An 18,098-nucleotide genomic window follows, 5' to 3' on the forward strand; every position below is an offset into this window, starting at 1 on the left:
AGAAATATTAATGTTCTTAACCCATGTAGACAAGTTGCAAAATTAGTGGATGTGTCAAAATTCCAATACACATTAGAGGATGTGTCAAATTTACAATACTAACGCATGTGGCCAAGTTACAAAATTAGTGGATGTGTCAAATTTCCAATACATATTAGAGGATGTGTCAAATTTACAATACTAGCGCATGTGCCCAAGTCCCCAAGTTACAAAATTAGTGAATGTGTCAAAATCCCAATATTAGAGGATGTGTCAAATTTACAATACTAACGCATGTGCCCAAGTTACAAAATCAGTGGATGTGTCAAATTTACCGCAACAGATTTTTATTTATTTCCTGACGTTTGTCTCCAGATTGATGAGATGGTAGCTGCTGCGGAAAGAAAAAAAGAGGAGCAGGAAGCACAGAGACTGCTGAAGCTGTCAGTGAGTTTACAAGATAGTTCTGCCACGGTAAGTTAGTTTAGAAAGGGGTAAAATACAATGGTAACTGTAGCGAAAATGATTGTAAAGAAATCCCAGTGTGAGTTTGGCAATATAAGAATTCTTAACACGCAGAAATAACTAATGGTATATTGCCTGTTTAAACTTAGAATAACAAATGGTATTGCCTTTAAAGTTGAAACTTCGAACTCGTTTACGAGTAGTTCGTTCAAAGATGTAGGTAATCTCCCAAAATTTTTACTTCTTATTATTTTATCACTCGTTCTTTAATTCTCAATTCAATTCAATTCCCAGATCTCAGCATTCACCACCATGGAGTTGGAAAGACAGAATGCTCGGGACTTCAAAGTTGCTCTCATAGCAGCATTACCTGGCTGGTTTGAGCTGCGGAGTTGTGTTCAGATTGACGAGAAAATACAGGAGTTTGCCTCCGAATATTGCCAAGGTGAGAAAGTAGGGTGCTCGCTTCGAATCCCGGCCTTGGTCACGGATAATCATGGATATTAATATTACATTTATTAAAGAATGAAATTACAAATATGTAACAATGAGAGACGACGAAGACTTTATTAATAAACCGTTTGTGCATAAAAAAAGAAACATCTCCATAAAACAACATCACATTAAGGAACCCCTGCTCCATCTTCCAAGTTTAAACTTCTGGCCTTGTATCGGCTCCCTCGCAGCCTCAGGGACACTGCCCGTATTATCGCTATTTGAACCTTGGTTTTTATCCACCCTGATAACAATTATTTTGAGCCTTGAAGTAATGCGAACTTGGTGTAAACAACAACGGCGAACCAGGCTTCATCATCAACTGTTTGCTCAAAAGATACAAATGGGTTGAATGAGGAGATAAATTACACAGTAAAACCTCGAGTTCTTCAATATTCAAATCATTTTTCCTGGTGAAACTTTCAGGGAAAGCTTCTCTCCCTTGCTTATATCACGCTAATTTCTACAGGTTTGCGAGATGCAGGACAGAGAACCATAGTGAATGCTGACGGTATTACACAGTATAACCTCGAGTTCTTCAATATTCAAATCATTTTTCCTGGTGAAACTTTTAGGGAAAGCTTCTCTCCCTTGCTTATATCACGCTAATTTCTACAGGTTTGCGAGATGCAGGACAGAGAACCATAGTGAATGCTGACGGCATTTATCTCTCCACATACTCCGCCTTGTTATTAGATCTGAAGCTACTTCACCAGTCTTCGTCCAAGTGCATTCCACTTACAGAGGTAAGCCCTAATGCCGACATACTATCTGCCCACTAAACGTATCCTTACCTACTTTATATTATTATGGATCACTGATTTTAAGTAACGTTACTCATGGTTGGTAAGATGTGGCCATGGTGGGGCATTTCCTGCTAAGGTATATATAAAAAAAGAAACTCATGGTTGGTATCCGGGTGGATGACCTAATCGCGTGCTGCTGGCTTTTCGCGTTATTTGACTACAGGTCGATATTTGTAGAAGGTCGTATGGACTAACACAAATAAATTAATGTCTTCACCTAATTCTAATCTAACCCATCCTTTGAGATCAGTCCCATTCATATTAATTTAATATTTTTTATACCGAAGTTTTTTTCTAACCTTGTTCTTCTTGTCTGAAAAACTTGTTTTCTGTCATCTTTGCACGCTGCCCTTACCACTAACAGGAGCAATTTGTAGAGGAAGTTCTAGGCAGTGGTGTCCTGGTCTACCTATCCAGCTCTTGGCTACGAGAGCTATACCAACTTGTACTGGCCTCATCACCCCTGCATTTGGCCGGCTATAGGCCACATGTGTCCAACCATTTGGCCCTCATTAATCTACTAACAGGTTTTGTTTTTCGTCCGAACTTGTACGCCCCAGGTCTATGGTCTCATGTTGAAAGGGAATTCATGCTTCTCCGCAAGAGTAGGTGTATGCAAAACGTACAAAAATAATTGGTCAAACTAAATTGTAAAATAATAATACAAATAAATAAAATTATTATTTGGTCAATACCTTTGAAGTTAATATGATACTGTAGACCTGAGGATTTGTCTTCTGTACCTGTCAGGTCTACCTGTTAGTGAGTGGCCCTAACAAGCAAATTACCTTTGTGTGATGTAGGTACAAAGTTCAGCAAAATAAAACAAACAGATCAAAAGTTATGATGTGAAACCAACAGACATACGGATATAACGTTTGTTTATGATGTGAAACCAACAGACATACGGATATAACGTTTGTTCTCTTAGTGGTGGTGCATCTACCTACTCGTATACTAAGTAGTACAGTTGACCAACATCGCCTGAAATCCATATAAAGTATGTAAGATCAAAGGATTTTGGTTGAATGAAGGTCCTACTAAGTAAGTAAGTAAAAGTAAGTAAGGTGGAGTAAAAAAAGTTTGTAGACTTTATATCTAGTGTATGTGAAATTAAATCGTCGATCGACCATAGTCCCGAGGTTTAGAAACTGCCGAACATATGTATTATTGACCTTCATATTCCGACGCTTTTCAGGCGGCATGTCACAAGGAGGATACCATATCCAAGATGGCGGTCAGTGCCATTCACGATTCAGTTACCTGTCTACTAAACGAACACACAGAACTTCCTCATTTTCATGTCAACGAGGCCTTGTTTAAACCGTTCGAGAATTTGATATGTTTGGAGCTATGTGACACGCTGAAGATCTCTTTAGTCAGGCTAGTTAACTTGGAAGGCGAGCTATCGCCTGCTTTGTAAGCGCTAGGTCGCAAGTTCGATTCCCGCTCGGGCGAACTTTATCATGAACAGATAAGGTTCTTACAATGACTGGTTTCTCCTATCCTGTCCTAATTTTCTCTTCGATTTCTAGACGATAACACCTCCTTCTTTACAGTTCCCTCTAGCAAACCTCTTTTATTATTTTCTCTTCTTTAAACATATTCTACTCCGCAGTCAGCCCTATTCAATGTCTTTGCAACTACCTACACTACTGGTATTTGCCCACCTCTGTGGTGGCCGAGTCGTTAAGAGTACTGACTCTCTAAACTGTAGGTGCTGGGTTCAAATCGCAGCCGGTCAGAAATTTCCTGACTAAACTTTTTGATTCCAGAATAGACTTTTATTATTTTCTATTTCTATTCTTTCGTCATATTCTATTCCTCAGGTATCAAACTGTCCCGTCGTATTCTGACCTGCTGCTGGGACAGTCTTCTGTCTGTGTTAGCCACGCCCCTGCATGCCTCACCCTCTCATCCCCCCTCTTCCCTCCTCCTAAGATCTAGCCTGGCCACCAGAGAGGTGCAGAGAAAAGAGGCCGTACTCCTTTGCCTGGAGGCTCTGCAGAAAACCGCGTCCCTAACTTGTACCCTGGGTAAGTGGAAATATACTGTTGTTGCTGTTGTTGTAGAGGCTTTAGCTTTCGCCGAATGGTGGTGGCAGGGTAAAGAAAAGATATCTTTTTTTGTACTCTCGAGGTTCCATGTCTTCCGTCAATGAGGACTTTACTTATTTGGTTGATCCATCCAATAAGGGTTAAAAACCCCATCACTGATAATTATGACATTAAACCTCTATCAGAAAACCAACTTTCCCATCATGTCCAATTGTTCTATCCTGTCCATGTCTCATCCAGGTCTCCAGAACAAGTGTGGAGGTATAGTTCACCTCCTAGCTACCGCCGCATGTCCATTTCCTGAATTTATATTGACAATATGAAATTGTCCAAATGTTTTGTGTGATATCTATTTCTTTGATGAAATATGTATTTACGAGTATTTACCTAATTATTGTATTGAGCTTTAATTAATTTATTGCAGATATAATATTATATTAATATCATTATTCACTTGAAATGTTTTTCTTCTTCCTTTTTCTTCCACAGGTTACATTAGAAAAATTGGCAGTAATCAATAATATTTTCTACCGTTGACGTAGTTTTATAAATACAAGTTTCAATCACGAAACAAACAGTGCAAAATATGATACCTAGTATGTAACAAAAATAAGATATCTACATGTCTATTTTAAAAGACAAGCAGCTAATACGAGTTTTCTACCGTTGACGTAGTTTTATAAATACAAGTTTCAATCACAAAACAAACAGTGCAAAATATGATACCTAGTATGTAACAAAAATAAGATATCTACATGTCTATTTTAAAAGACAAGCAGCTAATACGAGAGAAAATTACACTTGAGCTAAATAAAATATGGCAAAATTAAATCTTAGAAATGTAATGTTGGACTTTATGCCCTTCCTCATGAGGCTAATACTAATCCAGGTTTAAAATCTCAACACTGTGAAAATGAAACTATGCTTTTTGTGACCTCATACAAACCCCTAGGTAGGTATGGTACTTCTGAAGAACCAAATTTAGAGAGGAACCTAGGTGTAAGTCTATAAGAAATCAGATGGGTTCAATATAAGTTTCTACTTCTTATGTTTAATATTCCAGAATGGAATGGTGTTGTAGGTAATTTTCAAGGCACAAGTCAACACAAAAATACAATTAGCTTGTCAGAAAATTTGTGGTAAAATACTTACCTGTCTATAAAAGAAAGTCAATGTACAATTTTCCACATTGGAAAAAGTGGTTGGGTTATAGAGCTCTCAAAGGAGAACCTAGCCACTTGGAAAGTTTGCTTTTTAAGTACAACACCATAAATACCTTTGGAAAATCTGTCACTGCTTCATTTTGGACCGGAATGAGTCATATGTCTTGCTTGGTATACAAGTATCCCGCCCTCCGAGAATGATTCTATCATGTCCTGAGAATGCTTCAAGTATGTCCCGTCCCGTACATCTTGGAAATCCTGTACTCGTTGTAGATAATATACACAATGACTAGAGTGAACAAATAACATACGAGCTTCAAATATCCCTGCTCTGCTACCGCGCTAGGTATCTGTACATAGACAACACGCGGGGTACTCGAGTAGAACAGTGTCTGGGATAATGATGTCTCAGATGTAGACGGGGACTGCACACTCTCTGGTGGGGAGAAACTCAACCGTGCTGGCTTGAGTAGACTAGATGATGTCTGGGCAGGAGACCCACCTGAGCTCGTGCGGTATCGAGGAGAGTTGCTGGGCGGGGACTGACCCCAAGAACCCACCTGTGAGTCTTTCACCCCCTGGGAACTTGTCTCACGCAACTCACCTCTGCTCCCTGACGAATTCAGTTTCACCTTGGAGAAATCAAACCCGCCAAATGTATCACTCTCACTCGTTTTAAAGTTTCTCTGCATCTTTTTGCTTGATTTGCCCAGATTGAGGGAGAAGATTTTGTGTGCTAAGAAGGTTTCCGTGACCTTGGCATCAATGTGGTTGGGATGGGCAGACTTGTGAATGGATGGTCGAGGTTCCAGATAGGTGGTCACTGAGTCATGATGGTTGACCTTGTGTAATCTGAGGAATAGACAAAACAATATTTTAACTATGTACTTAGGTACTACTAATTTAAATTACCTTTGAATAAGATATAAAATATTTGTGTAAATAAAATAAACTGAGATGAGAAACATTTCCTAATAAGTTAGTCTTAGCTCAGGATCTGTTATACCTATGTACCTACTCTTAGGAGATGTTTTACTAGGAAAACATTATAATATGCACCTACTGAATTCTCATGAACTAATGAAAGAGATTAAGCAACTCTAAGACTAAAATTTGGCAATTCTGGTTGCAGGTTAAGATTATAAGAGAAGAGAAAAAACAACAAAACTATTATCAGGCATACCTTTTCATGGGCTGTGTTTGAAAATGGTCAACTATCTGTTTGAAAATCATGAATGTATCCAAAGCCAGCTGCGAAAGAAAGAAAAAATCACATTAAATTGTGGTTACCCCAAATTTTACCTTGCTTTTCTAGTCTGACACTTACATTTACAAGTTAAAGTTGAGACAGTTTTAAGAGCTAAGATTCCATCACACATCATGGTTATTACTTTTTTTTTTTAATAGGTAGGTACCAGCTCTTTTCAGCTATTCTAATAGGACTCAGTGTACCCCAAAATAGCCAGCAGCATTAACCTTGACCATGTTCAAACCTACTTTAACTTGAAAACAGTACACATTCAGCTGTGAGAGGGCGGTAGCCAATTTCCAAATGAAATCCCAGAAGAAATGAATCTCTCGGTGGGAACAGCATACACAAACAAAGTTGTTGATTAGAAGATTGACAAGCAAATGGTAAGGGAACACCAGCTCCACAAGTTTATAGTGTTCAACTGCATTGGTCAGTGTCAGAAGGAAGATAGATGTCAATGTCTTCAACCACATGGTCTGTGTCAGCCTTGCTCCAGATAACTTTGGCTCACATCTCATAGTTGGTCTGTTATCCTACAATCCGAGTCTGAAATGCCATAATGAAGTACATGTTGGGTATTGTAAAGAATACAACAGGTAGGTGGGTAGGTAAGAGAAAATATTATGAAATTATTTTCTTTTTTCACTGAAGTAATGGTATATTTGACAAGGTCTAATATATGACCTATGATGCTATGTTGCACATCTGTCTCCTATCTTGTGCCTGCAACTCACATGCATTTGACAGACCTAGGTCTGAGGCTTTTCCCACACTACATTCTGACCATCATAAAGATTATAAAACATTTGATAACACACATCTTTAGGTTAACCAATGAGTAACATTAACAACCGAGGGGTACTCGAGTAGAACAGTGTCTGGGATAATGATGTCTCGGATGTAGACGGGGACTGCACACTCTCTGGTGGGGAGAAACTCAACCATCTCACAGACACGGTTAGCACCTGGTGAAAGAGATAGACACGAAAATGGAATTAAAGGGATGGGGACGAACATACTTCCGTTTGATTATTACCTAAATTAATTAACACCATGAAAGTAGGCGATATAGTTTCAGAAGAAGGATATAGTTTCATTTCGTCAATACATTCACAGCAAGCTCCACTTAGTCCCATTACACCATTAGATTTACATGAACCCCCTTCTGTTCTCTCTCACAGACACGGTTAGCACCTGATGAAAGAGATAGACACGAAAATGGAATTAAAAGGGATGGGGACGAACATACTTCCGTTTGATTATTACCTAAATTAATTAACACCATGAAAGTAGGCGATATAGTTTCATTTCGTCAATACATTCACAGCAAGCTCCACTTAGTCCCATTACACCATTAGATTTACATGAACCCCCTTCTGTTCTGGTTCCAGCCTATGCAATGTTCTGGTACAAACCTCCCTCACCTCCCCACCCGTAGATGTCACCCCCCACCCTCTCCCCGGCCTACTCGCCTTCATCCCTCCGGCCTACATTTCTCGCCTCCTCCTAACTCTAGACTTCTCCTACGAAGCTGCAGCCCTGTTCGATTCCCGGCCTGGGCTCAAATTTCTCGTCCAGAAAGTGGCCGGCCTTGACAGGGCCGCAAATTTGTTTCGGCAGGCCGCGGCTGCATGGCTTGTCAAGTTTGTGGCCCTGTTTGAGTTGTGCCTGTACGAGATTGAGCGGGCTTCCTCTATTATTAGTGGAGATATGGTGAAGACAGTGCTAGAGGAAAGCGCGGAGGAAGGTACGTATGTCTTGGAATAATTCGCCTAGTTTCGATCTAGATTAACAAACTGTCAAACAAAGTTAGCCGAGCTGGTTAGGGTTAGCTCTTCTTGTTCATAGTCAGACGCTAATTTACACCCTCATGAACCTTACCTAACTAACCAACGTTGTAGGTTATGGCAGAGGATCTGAATGTTGGTCAAGCTCAAGTCATAAAATTTGGCGAAGTGTACATACCTATTAATCGGTGGACATATTTGACAAGCAATCGTGCTTACCATAACTAAATTTCCTTGTTTATCCTCCCTGGCAGACACAATAATTTAGAATTACTTATTTCACTTTCAGGAAATAACAAGGAGCAAATATTGAGCGGAGACGTGGCCCATTATCTGCAGCAACTGAAGCATATCTTCACCAATCTCTGTGACACCTACATCGAGATTCTCACTCGGGTCCTCGGTCTTCTGGGAGTCCAGGAGAAATACCTGGAATATTATACGAAGAAGAAAAAAAAAAAGATTAATTAAGGTTGTGGTTATGTACCGGGTTGAGTTGAGACAGGATATTGTTTCTACAGTTTGGTATGGGAGTGGTAACTTAAAAACAAGGCAAGTTTACCAACAATGCCTATCTCAACCCGATACATAACCACGACCTTAAGACTTGTCAAATTTGTGTAGGGAACTAAGGATAGGCAGGCTGATAGATAGAGAGCATTTGTAGCCAGCGGCGACAGAACGTTGAAAGCACCTTAACAATAGTTCCCGATGGATCACTGAAGTTGCGCGTGGTTCGTATCCGATTTTTGGGAAATTGACCACTGGCACTGGTCCAATATGGAAACTGAGTAGATTATTTCATATAGGTTTAACTACACTGTATAACTGCTAAGACTTTTAGTGACAGGGGTTTTACGCTCCATTCGGCGACAAGCTATCTGCCTCCTCACCCAGTCTGAGTGGAGCCGGGAAAAGCATCACGCGATTACCCATTTGGATATAAACCACGCGTAACGTTGCTTAACTCCAGTGATGCATTGGGAACTGGTGTATTTAACGTTCTATCGCCGCTAGCTTATCAAATGTTTTAACCAAGAGTCTTTTGGGAAATTGACCACTGGCACTGGTCCAATATGGAAACTGATCCAATATTTTGGGAAATTGACCACTGGCACTGGTCCAATATGGAAACTGATCCAATATGGAAACTGAGTACCTAGATTATTTCATATAGGTTTAACTACACTGTATAACTGCTGACGGGGGTTTTACGCTCCATTCGCCTCCTCACCCAGCCTGAGTGGAGCCGGGATCACGCGATTACCCATTTGGATATAAACCACGCGTAACGTTAAAAAGTTATGTAATAGGTAACTACAAAACTTATTACCTTTATATGATACAATGGATACACGCCAACTGACCACTGTCAACAATAACACCGCCATCATCATTAGTTTCCTTGAAAAAGTCCACGGAGATGGACGAAACTCGAGTCGGATAAGATCAAAACCGGAACGTGTATTCATTGTATCATATAAAGACACCCCCTCTAAACACGGCCCTGCTTATAGGTTGGGAGCACGGTTGGACGAGTGGTAACACGACTGCTTGTCATGCTGAAGGTCGCAGGTTCGATTGTTGACTCGGATTAGTTTTCTTCTCGCCCATCTGATGAGGGACATACTACAAGAAAGCACTAACGAAACATGCTCATATTCCAGGTGTAGAGTTCGCAATGCTAGTCGTCAATGAGCTCTTGCTCCCCTCATTACAATCCTGGCTACTAGACGAGAGTGAAGACAATGGTTTTACCCACCTGGATAGACCAGATGACAGTGAAGCTAACGAAGAGAAACCCGCGGAGATGAACCAAACGAAGGACCAAGAACGAAATTCTGCGGGCTGTTCCTGATTTTGAAACAGATTATACACACGCCTGGTGAGTGATAGGGGAAACTATTTATGCGCTCTTTTAGGCATTGCCGTATGCAGGATTTTGTCGAGGGAGTGTTATAGGTTGGGAGCACGGTCGGACGAGTGGTAACACGACTGCTTTTCATGCTGAAGGTTGCAGGTTCGATTGTTGACTCGGATTAGTTTTCTTCTCACCCATCTGATGAGGGACATACTACAAGAAAGCAACACTAACGAAACATGCTCATATTCCAGGTGTAGAGTTCGCAATGCTAGTCGTCAATGAGCTCTTGCTCCCCTCATTACAATCCTGGCTGAGAGAAGCCGGACGCAATTTCCGTGGTTGGGACGCAATGTGTGCAAGTTTCAAGTTGAGTTGCGGCCTCACCAGTGATCTAGTGGTCACCTATCTACATCATCTTCATGGTAAGTGAAGTTTGTTTATTTGTTTAAGAAGGATTTAATGTCACTGTATAACTCCAAAGGTTTTTAGTGACCTTAGTTTTACTCTTCATTCGGCGACAAGTTACCCGCCTCTTTATATTAACCTCACCCCGTCCGAGCAGTGCTCTGAAAAGCCAGTAGCACAAGGTTGCCCAGATGATCACCCATCTGGATACTAACCACACACAACGTTGCTTCAGTGAACCATCGGGGAACTGCCACGCGTAACGTTGCTTAACTCCAGTGATGCATTGGGAACTGGTGTATTTGACGTTCTATCGCCGCTAGCTTATCAAATGTTTTAACCAAGAGTTTTCACTTGGCCTTGTGTTTGTTTAAATCTGATTTGTGTTTCGAGACGGGCATAATGTTTTTGAATACCGGTCTCAGGGCATTCTTTCCGTTTTTCACCCTCAGACTATTTGACGATGCGGCGTCCAAACTGAACATGGCGGCTCGGGGAACTGCTGTAAACGGCCTTTCGTCCCCGCCCTTGGATTTTATTATTATTAAATTGAGTTTATCGAGTTTTGTTTTACAAACTGATTTAAGCTAGCTTTTTCCATTTATTCTGCCAGGCCGAGTTAGCTTGGAGGGTAGCGCGTCTGCTTTGTAAGCGCTAGGCCGCGGGTTCGTTCCCTCTATCAAACTTCTTTTTAAAAAATCCGTTTATCCTGCGTGTCTCAGGCATGAACCGAACACACGAGGCTGATCCTATGCTACGGCAACTTCTAGTACTCATGACATTTCTGCCAGGCCGAGTTAGCTTGGAGGGTAGCGCGTCTGCTTTGTAAGCGCTAGGTCGCGGGTTCGTTCCCTCTATCAAACTTCTTTTTAAAAAAATCCGTTTATCCTGCGTGTCTCAGGCATGAACCGAACACACGAGGCTGATCCTATGCTACGGCAACTTCTAGTACTCATGACATGGGCATAATGTTTTTGAATACTGGTCTCAGAGCATTCTTTCCGTTTTTCACCCTCAGACTATTTGACGATGCGGCGTCCAAACTGAACATGGCGGCTCTATGCAACTTCATTTCCGCCGTATGTGTTGCCTCCCAGGAGCAACTATTCGTCAAAACCCCCCACCCCTCTCCTAGTCACACCCCCTGGTGGTTAGGTAAGGCGGGTAGGGGTGGGGGTGCGCCTAGCTCAGGTGCCCTACTACTACCGAGGATCACAGAATGCTGCATACAGGCACATGAAGGTATTGCACGCCTGGGTTGTGCATGTCTGCGGCATGTTATACTCAGCTGTGGGAAATTATTCACTCCGCCCCAGTGGGGTCAGGTAATATGATACTTATGTACATACCTAGGTATATCGCGGTTTTCACACATCGACAGAACTTTTTAAACTGTTGTAATAATGTGACTTTTTAGTCTTAGCCGATAGTATAAATAAGGTAGGTACCTTAAATAGAAAGATCATCCACGTTACAGTTTACCGGAGAGGATTACTTGCGCAGGTACCTGCATAATCATCCCCATACAGAACCTACCAGTATTAATTTACCTGAAGAGATAGAGGAGCAAAGGAGAAACAGTATTGTTAAGGTAATCATTTTATTCATGGCCAAGTCCAGAGTTCAAACTCTTCGAGCAATCTGATTGGTTGATTATAAAATTTTCAACCAATCACAGATGGTTTGATCAAAGAGTGAAACTTGAAGCCCGTTAAATTTGGTTAAAACTCTAATTGTGGCCTTGCTATTAATTATTTAAAAACATATGACTGTGTTAAATTTCTCTTGTGTGTGTAATTGTGTATCAGGAAAACTGCTTAGTGTGTAGTTGTATATTATGCTTTAGGTATTTCAAGACTTTTCATTTGTTCACTGGAATTTTAACCTCGAGACTGATTGAACTCATTTTACTATCCCATTTCAGGACAGCGAGTCTCACCTGGCAGTGTGGGCGGAGATGTTGGTGAGCGTATTCCAAGTACTATCCCATCTGGACAACGCCCAGTGGAAATTATTCCTGCCTGTGGTATTCCCAGGGGTTCGCAAACTAACAGCACACGCCACACATCACGTACTCAAACAATCCCTGGCCGATTTCTTTCAACGAATCGCTGAGATGTACGGATTTAGTCCTTAAAGTTACGAAATGAAGCAGTCGGTGGCTGATTTCTTGATTTTCTATGAAATAGTAATTTTTGAATGGAAAAATAATATAGAAACTTTTTGACCAAAAAGTGTCTTACAAGAGTTACAAGTTTACTTAAATAAGTTTAATTTTATTCGGACAAGAAAAACTTGAAAATACCTACAAAGGTGTATTGCAAATCAAAATTTTGTTCAAAAAAAAATAAAAATAAATAAATAAAAAAAAAAAAAATACATAACAAAACCCGCTTTGTAAATTTCTTAATAGATCCTGAATGTGTTTAAAAATACCTATATTTATTTCTATACATATGTGCCAGCTTAGTTAATAAGCATCCAAACATTCAATGCTATACATATCTGTCAGCTTAGTTAATAAGCATCCAAACATTCAATGCTATAATGATGTCAGCTTTTCATGCTGTTATTTTTTTGCGTGCTTATATTACCAGTAAAATAACAGCACGAAAAGCTGACATCATCATCATTTTTTTCTGCCTTCCTTATGATGGCTGAATATTCATTTCCGTATCACAGACATCATTAACATCAGCAGTGGGCTATGTTCTACCTTTATCTTCTCTACCCCGTTCCATATAGCTTTCTCCTCTAGTTTCTTCTATCTTCAAGTTTTCATTATTATTAACATCTTCAAAAGCATACCCCCGCTTGCATACCTCCGGAAGTGATGGCTGTAGTAAATATTTAAAGTCCCATTCATTTTTGATATCTGATAGCACCCAGGTATGAACACGGGGCGGTGTAGCATAACACAGTCGAGTTTATGAGATGCCACTGGGCGTAAATTTCCCGTGATCCCCTCTGGGATGGTTCTTACCTTTTGTATCAAGAAAAGATGTGAAAATGGTTGACAAGATCTAATATAGGTTATTTGAGGTATTTTCCGAGCGTGGGGTGTGAATGAGTAATTTCAAAAATACATATTGGGTCTTGTCCAATGAGTCTTGTCATAATTATGCCAGGAATAACTCCAAACCAGACATTAGGTCCTCCAGTAATGGTCAGTATGGCCATAAAATACCCAAATTCATCATTTACAGATACATAAATATACTCGTAGGTATTTCAGTGCTATTGACAGTATTATCTTCGCTCAATTCCTTCTCTGTGACTTCAGTGACTTTCGTATGTTCCATGTCCTGTGCAGTCTGTAAACAAAGTAGAAATAGGTACAGTGTACAACTGTACACACTACGTTAGATATTTATATCCTATCCGATAAGCATGACTTAAATTGACTTCTTTATGACCAGACATAGCTGACATAGCAAACAATAGGTTAAAATGTTTAGAGATACGGACAAAAATACGTTGCTGATAAGTTTTTGTCAATGTAAAAAATATGGAATTTCACGTCAAATGCAAGCTTCTGCGTTGGAAAACTGCTATCATTGATTCTCATGTCTTTTCCTCTTGAGTTTCATGATTTCTATTGAAACTCTCACCAAGATGTCTACGCGAGACAACAGTGGAGTGGATTGTCTAGAAAAGATAATGTCGGGAAAAATTTCAGTTGTAGGGAAGAAAGAAATCATATTTTGTTCAATCAGATTATCCTTTTGAGAAGAGATAGAGGAGATGGTTTTGACTTTTTCTCAAGATACATGTCAACAGATGCCTCCTGGCTTGTAACACTGAAGTGACATAGTCAGCTCAGGCCAAGTAACGAGTCGTTAGATAAGACCAAGAATTAAAAAGGACTCATAAGGAATTTTGATAACAGTGCATCGACTTTCTTCTTCGTTAAATTCATCGAGTACTGTTTCTTCGAAAAATTGGTGCTATTGCATTTTTCTGTAATGAACTTTGAAAGTTTCTATTTATTTGAAAGTTGCTGCCTAAGTGTTTGACACATCTGAATTGGTAGTTCAATAAATTATGTATTTTAATAACATTTGAATATCTCCTATTCCCTATTGCCATGACTTTATCCATATCTAATATATAAAAATGAATGTTTGTTTGTTCGAACTTTATGCCTGATGGCCAAACCTCTCATCCGATTGCTATGAAACTCTGTCAACTTATTGCTTGCACTTTCGTGAAGGTTCATGATAAAATATCGAATTTCCTACGTACATATCTCTGTTATTCCCTTGTGTTTCAGCTTCTGAACAGTCCAGGAAGAGTTGTAGATTTCGCGGGTCCAATTCTATCTGAAAACGACAAAGGCTGCGTTCCCAGCGACATGACGCTGATGAGACTGTAAGTATTTATCCAGGTATAAAACCTCGACCTGAAAGTCAGGTTCATAGGTGGGGAAACGAAATCTACGTTGCTACCTTTCTTGTAAAAGTGAACCAATAACTTTTTCTACTAAATGTTAACTGACCGACAAAAGACAATACTTCTTGATTACTTCAATCAAGATATGATTCAGCGTGTCTTGATTGTCACGGTAGGTAGTCTTGATGTTAATCAACAAGTCATCAGGGTAGAAATCAGGTAATGACATGTGAAACCAAAGGGCTTTCCAGAAAAAGGGGGACAGTGAAATACAAAACCAGTTTCCTGTATGTCACAATGACAAGACGTTAGGGTGGAGGACTGAAGGTTGAGAAATCTGAATATTAAAAAAACAAGGGAGAAACTTCTTCGCCTTGAGCAACACCCTCTCTGAGTCTTCTTTCCGAGTTTATCTTTCTTTGTTGCCTCCTCAATACAAGGGAGAAACTTCTTCGCCTTGAGCAACACCCTCTCTGAGTCTTCTTTCCGAGTTTATCTTTCTTTGTTGCCTCCTCAATCTTCTGGCGTTATGGAAAATAATTAAAAAACGAGACCAACCCTTGAAGGACAGAAAAACTTTGATGCAAACAAAGGAAGAGAGATTGAAAAAAATGCTGTCGAATATTTTCTACAAATCCAAAAACGTCCTCGAATTTGTCAAAATGAAAATAATAGGTAATAGACTAATAGCTCTTTGTCTATTCGTCCTTACAAAACGTATACCAGTATCTGTACTACTAACTCTGGTTTTTGACGATTGGTTCATTGTGTGTAGATTCAAAGTTCAAGTTGACTTGGAAAAGACAATGTTCTTTATTTTAGCTGATTCCTCCTTTGTTTCTCTATCTAAAGTCTAAACACCCTTTTCACTCCAGTTTCACACGAGGAGGATCGCCTCTTCTCTTCCCTTATCTCTCCCTTTCTTCTTTCTTTGGTTTCTCTAAAGTCTAAACACCCTTTTCACTCCAGTTTCACACGAGGAGGATCGCCTCTTCTCTTCCCTTATCTCTCCCTTTCTTCTTTCTTTATTGTGTGTAGCTTCAAAGTTCAAGTTGACTTGGAAAAGACAATGTTCTTTATTTTAGCTGATTCTTCCTTGGTTTCTCTAAAGTCTAAACACCCTTTCCACTCCAGTTTCACACGAGGAGGATCGCCTCTTCTCTTCCCTTATCTCTCCCTTTCTTCTTTCTTTTCTCTTCCTTCCTTTCTTCTCCGGGCGTTTAAAACTTTCATCAGCCCCCGCGTGGAAGAAAATTGTTGCCAACAGAAAACAAGCAAAACTTGAGCTCAAAAGAAAATAATGTAAGCAACAAAGGAAATATTGTGAGCAACAAAGGAGGATTTTCCCGCTGTGGTCACCACTTTTCCTTTGAAGAAAATCCAGAAAACCTCCTCATATTCTTCTTCCTCTTCCTCCTCCTCATCCACTTTCTTGTTCTTCCTCTTTCTCTCTTCACTATCTCTTCCTGATGTTCTAAACTTGTGTACCTTCTTCTATTTACCCCTGACATTAACTAGGATACTGTGTGGTCGCACAAAATGTTTGAGCAACAAAGGAAGATTTTCCCGCTGTGGTCACCACTTTTCCTTTGAAGAAAATCCAGAAAACCTCCTCATATTCTTCTTCTTCCTCCTCCTCCTCCTCCTCCTCATCCACTTTCTTGTTCTTCCTCTTTCTCTCTCCACTATCTCTTCCTGATGTTCTAAACTTGTGTACCTTCTTCTATTACAAAGAAGGATTTTCCCGCTGTGGTCACCACTTTTCCTTTGAAGAAAATCCAGAAAACCTCCTCATATTCTTCTTCCTCCTCCTCATCCACTTTCTTGTTCTTCCTCTTTCTCTCTCCACTATCTCTTCCTGATGTTCTAAACTTGTGTACCTTCTTCTATTTACCCCTGACATTAACTAGGATACTGTGTGGTCGCACAAAATGGATTTTCGTAATTATTTGGAGCTTCTTTTGGTGTAAAAACTCCTCTTTAATGGATTTTCATTATTTTGTCTACTCTTCGGTTTAAAAACTGCTCCATAATGAGGTTTCCTAATTTTTCGATCCACCTTCCGGTGTGAAAACTGCTCTACAATCTACAATGCATTTTCAGAATTTTCAGTTCGCCTTTTCGAGTAAAAACTGCAATTAAATGGATTGTAGGTAGGTACTTCATCTTTCAGAGAAAATATCACGGCGCTTCCTTTTTCGGAGTTTTCAGTTGGTAGGGTTCCCATAAATCCGATCGAGAAAATACCTATTTAATGTCCTTTCGGAGTTAAACATATGTTTGCTGTTTGCCAAATGTCATCCGATTGGATAAACAGTTTCACTAAAATTGGATACACGAGAGGTAGAGTAAAACAGTCGAAAGAAAAAGAAAAATCGAGTTAAAACTCAATGTTTGCTTCGTTCATTCAGTTAGAGGACGAGTAAAATTAGTGGATGTGTCAAAATCCCAATATTAGAGGATGTGTGAAATTTACAATACTAACGCATGTAGCCAAGTTACAAAATTAGTGGATGTGTCAAAATTCCAATATTAGAGGATGTGTCAAATTTCCAATACATATTAGAGGATGTGTCAAAGTTACAATACTAGCGCATGTGCCCAAGTTACAAAATTAGTGGATGTGTCAAAATTCCAATACATATTAGAGGATGTGTCAAATTTACAATAGGTACTAACGCATGTGCCAAGTTACAAAATCAGTGGATGTGTCAAATTTACCGCAACAGATTTTTATTTATTTCCTGACGTTTGTCTCCAGATTGATGAGATGGGCACTCAAAGCTCAACTTTTCTTCTCCATACTCCTGCCTACATGGATCCAAGAACCAACACCGTTATTCAAATGTGAACAGAACACAAAACCTCATTGCCGTTTTTATTACACCTTCTGTGTCCAGAAAAAAAGGCCAACAGGGGACACAATGGAAGAAGAGAAAGAGGAGGAATAAACAGTCCGAACTTTTTATTAGTAATAGTGACACGGTGATATATGATCGGAAAAACAAAACACGAAAAAAAAAACTCTCAAAACCAGAAAATTACATTTCCCTCGCTCAGTACAACATGGCAGAGCATTGGAGGAGTATGAAATAAAATTGATCTCTCAAAACCAGAAAATTACATTTCCCTCGCTCAGTACAACATGGCAGAGCATTGGAGGAGTATGAAATAAAATTGATAGCATCTCATGGCGGTGAGATATATTTGCTCCCTCCCATCTACCTGGGGAGGAGAGGGGAGAGTCGTAAAACTGAGAAGGAGAGTACCATTAGATATTCATAAGACAAGCAGGGATGTTGACAGAGGGAGAAGGTTTTAAAAGCTGTGTCCACACATAGTCGGCGGCCATCGATCGATGCCGATCGACAAGACGACAGGCAGTGTACGCGGTTTCAGTAATTCAGTCGACATCGATCGACGGACGTCGACT

The 18,098-nt window shown here is 39.9% G+C and overlaps 2 protein-coding genes across 2 annotated transcripts; one reads left to right on the forward strand and one right to left on the reverse strand.

Moving 5' to 3' along the window:
- Positions 1 to 4,620: 4,620 nt before the first annotated feature.
- LOC103515533 lies at positions 4,621 to 6,793 on the reverse strand. The gene is made up of 3 exons (XM_008480469.3): positions 6,463 to 6,793; positions 6,149 to 6,216; positions 4,621 to 5,817 (listed from the first exon to the last, which is right to left on the reverse strand). The coding sequence occupies exons 1-3, from the start codon at positions 6,733 to 6,735 to the stop codon at positions 5,190 to 5,192; spliced, it is 969 nt and encodes a 322-aa protein (XP_008478691.1). The 5' UTR covers positions 6,736 to 6,793; the 3' UTR covers positions 4,621 to 5,189.
- LOC103515538 (brefeldin A-inhibited guanine nucleotide-exchange protein 3-like) lies at positions 6,777 to 12,611 on the forward strand. Its single transcript, XM_026828205.1, has 10 exons — positions 6,777 to 6,817; positions 7,609 to 7,964; positions 8,294 to 8,407; positions 9,672 to 9,755; positions 9,815 to 9,889; positions 10,120 to 10,290; positions 10,996 to 11,053; positions 11,490 to 11,598; positions 11,751 to 11,864; positions 12,198 to 12,611. Exons 1-10 carry the CDS (start codon positions 6,777 to 6,779, stop codon positions 12,408 to 12,410), a joined length of 1,335 nt encoding a protein of 444 aa, XP_026684006.1. The 3' UTR covers positions 12,411 to 12,611.
- Positions 12,612 to 18,098: the final 5,487 nt, after the last annotated feature.

Source organism: Diaphorina citri, unplaced genomic scaffold (assembly GCF_000475195.1).
Source record: "Diaphorina citri unplaced genomic scaffold, Diaci psyllid genome assembly version 1.1 scaffold1367, whole genome shotgun sequence".
NCBI classification, from domain to species: domain Eukaryota; kingdom Metazoa; phylum Arthropoda; class Insecta; order Hemiptera; family Psyllidae; genus Diaphorina; species Diaphorina citri.